General features: G+C 42.2%; 1 protein-coding gene across 1 annotated transcript in view; it reads left to right on the top strand.

Annotated features, from left to right (window-relative positions):
• Window positions 1–12500, top strand: part of vps45 (vacuolar protein sorting 45 homolog) — a 23333-nt gene that overhangs the window by 7671 nt on the left and 3162 nt on the right. Inside the window, 8 exon segments of the mRNA XM_039820665.1 lie at window positions 30–140; window positions 985–1095; window positions 1097–1123; window positions 1577–1690; window positions 3146–3313; window positions 5335–5493; window positions 6327–6434; window positions 6513–6634. Coding sequence (XP_039676599.1) covers window positions 30–140; window positions 985–1095; window positions 1097–1123; window positions 1577–1690; window positions 3146–3313; window positions 5335–5493; window positions 6327–6434; window positions 6513–6634 — 920 coding nt within the window.

Below are 12500 nucleotides of genomic sequence, written 5' to 3'. Positions count from 1 at the left end.
GCTCATTGGTCCGTCTCTCTGTCCGTCAGCAAATCATCACCAAGGAGTACGAGCTGTTTGACTTCAGGAAGACGGAGGTTCCTCCTCTGCTGCTGATCCTGGACCGCAGCGACGACGCCATCACGCCACTGCTCAACCAGGTAACACTGACAGACTCAGATTATTATTCTAAGTGTCTGACAACATTATGGGATGGATCCCTACAGAGATAGACCTTTTAGTTAAAGAGGAAGATCCTTTTAGTTCAACATGAAACAGCCCCGAAATCACCATCACCAAACTCCACCAGACTCCATGTAAATAATCAGGACTTTTAGCGTGTATAGAGCCAGCATATCTCCACCAGACTCCATGTAAATAATCAGGACTTTTAGCGTGTATAGAGCCAGCATATCTCCACCAGACTCCATGTAAATAATCAGGACTTTTATCATCGTAAAACACACTTCATTCTAAGTGGACAGAAACTAAATAAAAGTATTAAAAACCGTCTTGGTTCATCTTTCCACTGTTCCAACAATCACCACTCTGGTTTGGTTGAAATAAACTTAATTCACTCATTTACATGTGGAGATATGCTGGCTCTATACACACTAAAAGTCCTGATTATTTACATGGAGTCTGGTGGAGATATGCTGGCTCTATACACGCTAAAAGTCCTGATTATTTACATGGAGTCTGGTGGAGATATGCTGGCTCTATACACGCTAAAAGTCCTGATTATTTACATGGAGTCTGGTGGAGATATGCTGGCTCTATACACACTAAAAGTCCTGATTATTTACATGGAGTCTGGTGGAGTTTGGTGATGGTGATTTCAGAGCTGTTTCATGTTAAACTAAAAGGATATATCCCTTTAAAGTCAGATAAATTGTGTGTGTGTGTGTCTGTGTGTCTGTGTGTGTGTGTGTGTGTGTGTGTGTGTGTGTGTGTGTGTGTGTGTGTGTGTGTGTGTGTGTGTGTGTGTTGTGTGTGTGTGTGTAGTGGACGTACCAGGCGATGGTCCACGAGCTGATGGGTCTGAACAACAACCGGATCGACCTGTCCAGGGTGCCGGGGATCAGCAGAGACCTGAAGGAGGTGGTTCTGTCTGCGGGAGAACGCCGAAGTTCTACACGCTAACGTGCGCACACACCACACCAGACTAAATACATACAAAAACACCTGCAGCACATACCTAGCTTCCCCTGAACCACACAAACACTACAAAGACACTGCCACACACACACAGAGAGACACACACAGACACACACACACACAGAGTCACATGCACACACACAGAGTCACATGCACACAGACACACACACACTGTGTCATTCAATAATTTTTATTATACTAATATAAGCTGTGTGTGTGTGTGTGTGTGTGTGTGTGTGTGTCTGTGTGTGTGTGTCTGTGTGTGTGTCTGTGTGTGTGTGTCTCTGTGTGTGTGTGTGTGTGTGTGCGTGTGTGTGTGTCTGTGTGTGTGTGTGTGTGTGTGTCTGTGTGTCTGTGTGTGTGTGTGTCTGTGTGTGTGTGTGTGTGTGTGTGTGTGTGTCTGTGTGTCTGTGTGTGTGTGTCTGTGTGTGTGTGTTAGAACCTGTACCTGAACTTCGGGGAAATCGGCACCAACATTAAAAACCTGATGGAAGATTTCCAGAAGAAGAAACCAAAGGACCAACAGAAGCTGGAGTCCATCAGCGACATGAAGGTCAGACCCTCAGTACAGTGGGGGGGCGGAGCTAGACTCTCAGGTCAGTGGGGGGGCGGAGCTAGACTCTCAGTACAATGGGGGGGCGGAGCTAGACTCTCAGTACAATGGGGGGGCGGAGCTAGACTCTCAGGTCAGTGAGGGGGCGGAGCTCCATCATGGGGCCCTCTGCTACCAAGTCATTTTAAAATTGTAACGGTAAAATATCTGATGAATGCATGTTATGCCTTGCCAGTCAAGTACCAATGTTTCAGCACCATGGACAGCAACAGCTGCTGGACAGCGATGGTGCTGAACAGGCCAAGTGCTCTCAATCAGTGCCAAGTCATTTTTAAATTAAAACCGTAAAATATCTGATGAATGCATGTTATAATGTGTCACCTGTTGAGCCAAGTAAGCCTCTATGTGAAAGAAAACACTAAGAAAAGACAAATTATTTGACAAGTTGGTATTGACGAAAAAGGAAAGCAGTTTACCAGTCAAGTACCAGTGTTTCAGCACCACGGACAGCGACAGCTGATGGACAGCGATGGTGCTGAACAGGCCAAGAGCTCTCAACCAGTCTCATGCTATATAACTGACATAGCTCTATTATATATATATATATATATATATATATATATATATACATATATATATATATATATATATATATACTATATATATATATATATATTGATATATATATATATATATGTGTATATATATATATATATATATATATACATAATTATATATATATGTGTGTATATATATATATATATGTGTATATATATATATATTATATTATGTATATATATACTGTAATGTTATATATATACATATGTATATATATTTTTTTTATATATATATATATATATATATATATATATGTAATATATATATATATATACATATATATATATATTTTTTATTTATATATGTATATATATATGCATATATATATATACATATATATGTATACATATGTACATGTATGTACATGCATGTTGTATATGTCATATATATATGTAATATTGTATCTCTGCTATCTTTCTCTATGCCTCTCTATCTTCTGTCTTCTTCTCTACTTTGTTGTCTCCTCTGTCTGTCTCTCTGCTGTTTCTACCTGTGTCCTGTCTACTCTGTCTGTTCACTGTGCCCTCTAACCTGTCTGCCTCTCTAACCTGTCTGTCTGTCTCCCTAACCTGTCTGTCTGTCTCCCTGTCTCTCTCTCTGTCTCCCTGTCTCTCTAACCTGTCTGCCTCTCTAACCTGTCTGTCTCCCTGTCTGTCTCTCTCTCCTCCCTCTCTCCCTGTCTGTCTGCCTCTCTAACCTGTCTGTCTCCCTGTCTGTCTGCCTCTCTAACCTGTCTGTCTCTCTAACCGGTCTGTCTGTCTTTCTAACCTGTCTGTCTCTCTAACCTGTCTGTCTGTCTCTCTAACCTGTCTGCCTCTCTAACCTGTCTGTCTGCAGGCCTTTGTAGATAACTACCCCCAGTTTAAGAAAATGTCTGGCACCGTGTCCAAACACGTGACGGTGGTCGGCGAGCTGTCCCGGCTGGTGTCGGAGCGCCAGCTGATGGAGGTCTCGGAGGTGGAGCAGGAGCTGTCCTGTCAGAACGACCACGGCAATGCCCAGCAGGTAACCACGGCAACGCCCAGCAGGTAACCGGTAACCTGCCCCGGTAAAACGTCCACTAAGGTCTATATAAAAGAGACTTCAGATACAGTATTAGGGGACCACTAAGGTCTATATAAAAGAGACTTCAGATACAGTATTAGGGGACCACTAAGGTCTATATAAAAGAGACTTCAGATACAGTATTAGGGGACCACTAAGGCCTATATAAAAGAGACTTCAGATACAGTATTAGGGGACCACTAAGGCCTATATAAAAGAGACTTCAGATAAAGTATTAGGGGACCACTAAGGGCCATATATAAAAAGAGACTTCAGATACAGTATTAGGGGACCACTAAGGTCTATATAAAAGAGACTTCAGATACAGTATTAGGGGACCACTAAGGTCTATATAAAAGAGACTTCAGATACAGTATTAGGGGACCACTAAGGTCTATATAAAAGAGACTTCAGATACAGTATTAGGGGACCACTAAGGTCTATATAAAGAGACTTCAGATACAGTATTAGGGGACCACTAAGGTCTATATAAAAGAGACTTCAGATACAGTATTAGGGACCACTAAGGTCTATATAAAAGAGACTTCAGATACAGTATTAGGGGACCACTAAGGTCTATATAAAAGAGACTTCAGATACAGTATTAGGGGACCACTAAGGTCTATATAAAAGAGACTTCAGATACAGTATTAGGGGACCACTAAGGTCTATATAAAAGAGACTTCAGATACAGTATTAGGGACCACTAAGGTCTATATAAAAGAGACTTCAGATACAGTATTAGGGGACCACTAAGGTCTATATAAAAGAGACTTCAGATACAGTATTAGGGGACCACTAAGGTCTATATAAAAGAGACTTCAGATACAGTATTAGGGGACCACTAAGGTCTATATAAAAGAGACTTCAGATACAGTGTTAGGGGACCACTAAGGTCTATATAAAAGAGACTTCAGATACAGTATTAGGGGACCACTAAGGTCTATATAAAAGAGACTTCAGATACAGTATTAGGGGACCACTAAGGCCTATATAAAAGAGACTTCAGATACAGTATTAGGGGACCACTAAGGTCTATATAAAAGAGACTTCAGATACAGTATTAGGGGACCACTAAGGTCTATAGAAAAGAGACTTCAGATACAGTATTAGGGGACCACTAAGGTCTATATAAAAGAGACTTCAGATACAGTATTAGGGGACCACTAAGGTCTATATAAAAGAGACTTCAGATACAGTATTAGGGGACCACTAAGGTCTATATAAAAGAGACTTCAGGTATAGTATTAGGGGACCACTAAGGCCTATATAAAAGAGACTTCAGATACAGTGTTAGGGGACCACTAAGGCCTATATAAAAGAGACTTCAGATACAGTATTAGGGGACCACTAAGGTCTATATAAAAGAGACTTCAGATACAGTATTAGGGGACCACTAAGGCCTATATAAAAGAGACTTCAGATACAGTATTAGGGGACCACTAAGGCCTATATAAAAGAGACTTCAGATACAGTATTAGGGGACCACTAAGGTCTATATAAAAGAGACTTCAGATACAGTATTAGGGGACCACTAAGGTCTATATAAAAGAGACTTCAGATACAGTATTAGGGGACCACTAAGGTCTATAGAAAAGAGACTTCAGATACAGTATTAGGGGACCACTAAGGCCTATATAAAAGAGACTTCAGATACAGTATTAGGGACCACTAAGGTCTATATAAAAGAGACTTCAGATACAGTATTAGGGGACCACTAAGGTCTATATAAAAGAGACTTCAGATACAGTGTTAGGGGACCACTAAGGTCTATATAAAAGAGACTTCAGATACAGTATTAGGGGACCACTAAGGTCTATATAAAAGAGACTTCAGATACAGTATTAGGGGACCACTAAGGTCTATATAAAAGAGACTTCAGATACAGTATCAGGGGACCACTAAGGTCTATATAAAAGAGACTTCAGATACAGTATCAGGGGACCACTAAGGACTTCCTGTTTCCTGTTTCCTGTTTCCAGAGCGTGCGGCGGCTGCTTCAGAACCCGCGCCTGTCGGAGCTGGACGCGGTGCGCCTCGTGATGCTCTACGCGCTGCGATACGAACGCCACAGCAGCAGCGTCCTGCCGGCGCTGATGGACGAGCTGAGCCGCAGAGGAGTGTCGGAGCGACACCGCAGGGTAACCGCGGCAACACGCACACTCGCCTCTTCTTCTTCTCTTGTGGTTTCTCGACATTTTAAACATGTTAAATAAAAAAAAAAGGAGAAGTAGATTAGAACAGGTACACACACATAGAGACACACACACAGACAGACACACACACATTACACACACACCACACAGACACTCTCACACACACACATACACACAAACACACACACATACACACACACACACACACACACACACACCACATAGACACACAAACACACACACACCACACAGACACTCTCTCACACACACACACACACACACACACACACATACACTAATAACATTTATAAAATGTATACACTATAAATGATTGACTTAAAGGGTGTGTGCGTGTGTGTGTCTTTTGCGTGTGTGTGTCTTTACGTGTGTGTGTGTGGGTCTTTGCGTGTGTGTGTGTCTGTGTCTTTACGTGTGTGTGTGTGTCTTTGCGTGTGTGTGTGTGTGTCTTTGCGTGTGTGTGTGTGTCTTTGCGTGTGTGTGTGTGTGTCTTTGCGTGTGTGCGTGTGTGTGTCTTTACGCACGTGTGTGTGTGTCTTTGCGCGTGTGTCTTTGCGTGTGTGTGTGTGTGTCTTTGCGTGTGTGTGCGTGTGTGTGTCTGCGTGTGTGTGTGTGTGTCTTTGCGTGTGTGTGCGTGTGTGTGTCTTTACGTGTGTTTGTGTGTCTTTACGTGTGTGTGTGTGTCTTTGCGTGTGTGTCTTTGCGTGTGCGTGTGTGTGTGTCTTTGTGTGTGTGTGTGTCTTTGCGTGTGTGTCTTTGCGGTATGCGTGTGCGTGTGTGTGTGTGTGTGTGTGTGTCAGATGGTGAAGTCGGTGGTGGAGTACGGAGGGAAGAGAGTCAGAGGAAGTGACCTCATCGAGGCGACTGACGCCGTCGCCATCACCAAACAGTTCTTTAAAGGCCTCAAGGTACACACACACACACACACACACGCAGACACACACCCTTTTCTTCTTCATGTGTGTGTGTGATGGTTGTGTGTTCAGGGGGTGGAGAACGTGTACACTCAGCATAAGCCTCTGATTCACGAGACTCTGGATCAGCTGATCAAAGGCCGACTGAAGGACAGTCAGTTCCCCTACCTGGGACCAAGTAGCCTCAGAGACAGGTAACACACACACACACACACACACACACACAACACACACACACACACACACACACACACACACACACCAAGGAACCAATCAGTTACCTTGGATGTATGTTAGATTGCCAGTTATCTGGAGTAGGTCAGGCCCAAAAGGTAATCACCAAAGTAAATCGGAGAGTTCGTTTCATGGCCAGAATATCAACGTTTTTTTGAATGAAAAAGCTAAGCTAATTCTGGCAGGAGCTTTAATTCAGCCTTATTTCGATTATGCATGTGGCTCATGGTACAATGGTGTCACAGGGCACCTGAAACATAGGCTTCAGACGTCTCAAAAATAATTAATAAGGCTTATTCTAGACCTTCCCATAAGAACTCATCTGGAATCTTCCCACTTTGAAAGGGTGGGATGGCTGAAAGTTGAGGATCGAGTGTCTCAGTTGTAGCTTGGGTATGGTACATGAAATTGTTTATGGAGATGTTCCCAAATATCTTAAAATGTAAATGAAGTTCACAGGTACTCCACTAGGGAAAGCTCAACAGATTTTGTACCCCCCCAGAGCTAACAGTGCGTTCTTTTTGTCTTGTAATCGCGACTAGTAGCTCGAGCGTGACGTCACATCCGTGTCGAAAAACGAATAGCCGCGTGGTTGTTGCGTTCTTTTTGTCACACGATACTACGAGTCGGAGAAGAGATGGATTTTTGGAACATTTTTAGTAACATTTAGGATTCTATTCACCCAGTTATTGACATATTACACAAATATATCTCACAGTATGATATGAAAATTACATTTTGATTAACGTTAGGCTACTGCTCTGCTTTCTGCTCAAGACTCTGCTTAAAGCCATTGTTGTCATATAGCAACCGAGCGTCTCTAGCCAATTTCAGCTGCACAAGCTACAACATAACTAATCAGGCGGTATTTAACTCTAATAAGACTGTAGAGACATGCCTATAGGTAGCAGTACACAGTGCTATGTTTAACTCCTAATAAGACTGTAGAGACATGCCTATAGGTAGCAGTATACAGTGCTATGTTTAACTCCTAATAAGACTGTAGAGACATGCCTATAGGTAGCAGTACACAGTGCTATGTTTAACTCCTAATAAGACTGTAGAGACATGCCTATAGGTAGCAGTATACAGCGCTATGTTTAACTCCTAATAAGACTGTAGAGACATGCCTATAGGTAGCAGTATACAGTGCTATGTTTAACTCCTAATAAGACTGTAGAGACATGTCTATAGGTAGCAGTATACAGCACTATGTTTAACTCCTAATAAGACTGTAGCGACATGTCTATAGGTAGCAGTATACAGTGCTATGTTTAACTCCTAATAAGACTGTAGCGACATGTCTATAGGTAGCAGTATACAGTGCTATGTTTAACTCCTAATAAGACTGTAGAGACATGTCTATAGGTAGCAGTATACAGCGCTATGTTTAACTCCTAATAAGACTGTAGAGACATGCCTATAGGTAGCAGTATACAGCGCTATGTTTAACTCCTAATAAGACTGTAGAGACATGCCTATAGGTAGCAGTATACAGCGCTATGTGTACCACTTCTTCATTTGGTTACAACAACGACAAAAGTGTTTAAAATTGTAGAAATCCACAATGTTTATAATGTTTGATGCACGACGCAGCCATCTTTGAAAGTGAGCTTGGGGTCCTCTGAGTTAAGACGACTTGACGAGTCGTATATATACGACCTCAGGGAGGCGTTCTTTTTGCAACTTCCCGGTTTGTAACTCCGGAAAACGACTCGTAGATCGACTTCGGTGGACAAAAAGAACGCATCATAACCCTAATCTGGGTAAAAAGTCTTTTCTCTGTGCTGGAACTACCCTTTGGAACCGGTTACCCGGTACACTAAAGAGAGTCAGAAGCATAGGTAGCGTTAAAGTAACACGCCAACTTATTGGGACTTTGTCTTATTCGGTGAATAAGCTATGTCCCAATAAGTCAGCGTGTTCCTTTAACACTAATCTGGGTAAACAGTCTTTTCTCTATGCTGGAACTACCCTTTGGAACCGGTTACCTGGTACACTCAAGACAGTCAGAAACATAGGTAGTTTTAAACAAGGTTTGAAAGTATGGCTTTAGGCGCCAATCATAGTTATACCACGGTCTGGGTGAATACTCGATTCTGATTGGCTGCAGGGTGTCCATTTAAAAAGTGATATAGGACACCTACTAAAGGAGTTCCGTTGAAACTGTCTGTTTACTGTTCTATATGAATGCGCTACATTAAATCAAAAAGGAAATGTGGATTTATTATTTCCAAATCGTCCTCTGAACACCACAGGATGGCGCTAAAATACACAGGCTGCAAGAAGTAAGTTATACCTTAGGCAAGGCAAGGCAGCTTTATTTGTATAGCACATTTCAGCAACAGGGCAATTCAAAGTGCTTTACATAAAACATTAAAGAGCAGTTAGAAGACAAAAACAATTTAAAAACATTAATAAACAAATTAAAAACATTAAAAGACAAGAATAAAATTGATAGTGCAGTATAAGAAATTAAAGTTAATAAAATCGATTATTTAAAGAAAAGCAACATCAAAAAGATAGGTCTTTAGCTTAGATTTAAAAGAACTGAGAGTTGCAGCGGACATAATATATATACAGTACAGGCCAAAAGTTTGGACACACCTTCTCATTCAATGTGTTTCTTTATTTTCATGACTATTTACATTGTAAATTCTCACTGAAGGCATCAAAACTATGAATGAACACATATGGAATTATGTGCTTAACAAAAAAGTGTGAAATAACTGAAAACATGTCTTATATTTTAGATTCTTCAAAGTAGCCACCCTTTGCTTTTTTTGATAACTCTGCAAACCCTTGGTGTTCTCTCAATGAGCTTCATGAGGTAGTCACCTGAAATGGTGTGCTTTGTCAGGGTTAATTAGTGGAAGTTTTTCCCTTATTAATAAAAAAAAGCAAAGGGTGGCTACTTTGAAGAATCTAAAATATAAGACATGTTTTCAGTTATTTCACACTTTTTTGTTAAGTACATAATTCCATATGTGTTCATTCATAGTTTTGATGCCTTCAGTGAGAATCTACAATGTAAATAGTCATGAAAATAAAAAGGAAACGCATTGAATGAGAAGGTGTGTCCAAACTTTTGGCCTGTACTGTATATATATACTTATATACTATACTTATATACTACTTATATACTATTCAGCTCGCTGCTTTAGGCTGCAGCCGACAGTAACGTTACACATCGCGGATTCTTCGTAAAAGTCGTTATATTGTTTTGGGGACAATGACATGGCTGGATAGTTAGCTTGTCTTGTTGTTCAACATACTGTCAGGTTATTTTTACTGATTGCCAACTGTACACAATGTTACTGACTTTGGCTCTTGCTAGCATAGCGTTAGCTTTCTGGCTCGTAGCTAAACTGAAGGCTTCTATCAGCTGAGCGGACTATATAAATATCTCCGGTTGCTAAGGGAGGCAAGTCGTATCTAAGGTTCTTCCTAATTCCTGGGGGGAGTGAACAACGTTTGCGTTGCATAAGAACCTGATGGATGGGAATGATTGTTCCAGGTATTAGTCAAACCGTCAGGCGCAACCAGGGTTTGGATAAACTTTAGATTTCGATTGTAAAACTAATAAAAATATGTTATTTGGCAAGTGACCATAGTATAAGCAGGTTAATGCCCTTCGAGGTGTCCATTGTAGTAGTAAAGGTGCATTAATACCTGACACCTCGTCGGGCATTAACCCTTACATATTATCTATTTGTATTGTTGTTTTCTGTATAACATGGATGAATTTGTTAAATGTATGATGAATAATTGAGGTGTGACCTGCTGCTACTTGTCCTCTCCCCCTGCCCTTATATGGACCACAATGGAATTAAGTCTTTGAGCTTTATTGTGTCATCCCTCACTATTTATGTACACACCTACACACACACACACACACACACACACACACACACAGGGACACACACGGATCCGTGTGTACTATGTGCTTTAGCAATACTGTGAGTCAACATGGTCATGCTAATAAAGCCTCTTTGAAATACAAAAATATACCAACAAGTCCTATTGTGAAACACAGTGTTCTGGGAGATGAAGTGAACAGTATTAAGGAGGAGCTACAGTTTGAAACTGAATGAATTTTATTATAACCATAGTCCAAAGACACTGGGGGGGGGGGTTGAACCACCAACCTTCCGATTGGTAGACAGCCACTCTACCACCTGAGCCACATGTCACCTGTATCTCCTGTGACCTCATGTACAGCTTTAGCTAACTCGCCAGTAGCTAGTTCTTCTGTAGCCTCACATTTAGCTTCTGTGGCCTCGCATGCAGCTTTAGCTAAATCGCCGGTAGCTAGTTCTTCTGAGACCTCGCGTACAGCTTTAGCTAATTCGCCAGTAGCTAGTTCTTCTGTGGCCTTGCATACAGCTTTAGCTAAATCGCCAGTAGCTAGTTCTTCTGTGGCCTCGCGTACAGCTTTAGCTAACTCGCCAGTAGCTAGTTCTTCTGTGGCCTCGCGTACAGCTTTAGCTAACTCGCCAGTAGCTAGTTCTTCTGTGGCCTCGCGTACAGCTTTAGCTAAATCGCCAGTAGCTAGTTCTTCTGAGACCTCGCGTACAGCTTTAGCTAATTCGCCTGTAGCTAGTTCTTCTGTGGCCTTGCGTACAGCTTTAGCTAAATCGCCAGTAGCTAGTTCTTCTGTGGCCTCGCGTACAGCTTTAGCTAAATCGCCAGTAGCTAGTTCTTCTGAGGCCTCGTGTACAGCTTTAGCTAAATCGCCGGTAGCTAGTTCTTCTGAGACCTCGCGTATAGCTTTAGCTAAATCGCCAGTAGCTAGTTCTTCTGTGGCCTTGCGTACAGCTTTAGCTAAATCGCCAGTAGCTAGTTCTTCTGAGGCCTCGTGTACAGCTTTAGCTAAATCGCCGGTAGCTAGTTCTTCTGAGACCTCGCGTATAGCTTTAGCTAAATCGCCAGTAGCTAGTTCTTCTGAGGCCTCGAGTATAGCTTTAGCTAAATCGCCGGTAGCTAGTTCTTCTGAGACCTTGCGTATAGCTTTAGCTAATTCGCCGGTAGCTAGTTCTTCTGGGGCCTCGCGTACAGCTTTAGCTAATTCGCCAGTAGCTAGTTCTTCTGTGGCCTTGCGTACAGCTTTAGCTAAATCGCCAGTAGCTAGTTCTTCAGTGGCCTCGCGTACAGCTTTAGCTAACTCGCCAGTAGCTAGTTCTTCTGAGGCCTCGCGTACAGCTTTAGCTAATTCGCCAGTAGCTAGTTCTTCTGTGGCCTTGCGTACAGCTTTAGCTAAATCGCCAGTAGCTAGTTCTTCTGTGGCCTCGCGTACAGCTTTAGCTAAATCGCCAGTAGCTAGTTCTTCTGTGGCCTCGCGTACAGCTTTAGCTAAATCGCCAGTAGCTAGTTCTTCTGTGGCCTCGCGTACAGCTTTAGCTAAATCACCAGTAGCTAGTTCTTCTGAGGCTTCGCGTACAGCTTTAGCTAAATCGCCAGTAGCTAGTTCTTCTGAGGCTTCGCGTACAGCTTTAGCTAACTCGCCGATAACTTGTTCTTCTGTGGCCTCGTGTACAGCTTTAGCTAAATCGCCAGTAGCTAGTTCTTCTGAGGCTTCGCGTACAGCTTTAGCTAAATTGCCAGTAGGTAGTTCTTCTGAGGCCACGCGTACAGCTTTAGCTAAATCGCCAGTAGCTAGTTCTTCTGAGGCTTCGCGTACAGCTTTAGCTAAATTGCCAGTAGGTAGTTCTTCTGAGGCCACGCGTACAGCTTTAGCTAAATCACCAGTAGCTAGTTCTTCTGAGGCCTCATGTAAAGTTTTAGCTAAATCGCCGTTAGCTTGTTCTTCTGAGGCCTTGCATAAAG

This window comes from Perca fluviatilis, chromosome 13 (assembly GCF_010015445.1).
Source record: "Perca fluviatilis chromosome 13, GENO_Pfluv_1.0, whole genome shotgun sequence".
NCBI classification, from domain to species: domain Eukaryota; kingdom Metazoa; phylum Chordata; class Actinopteri; order Perciformes; family Percidae; genus Perca; species Perca fluviatilis.
This window is presented reverse-complemented; position numbering and strand designations above follow the sequence as displayed.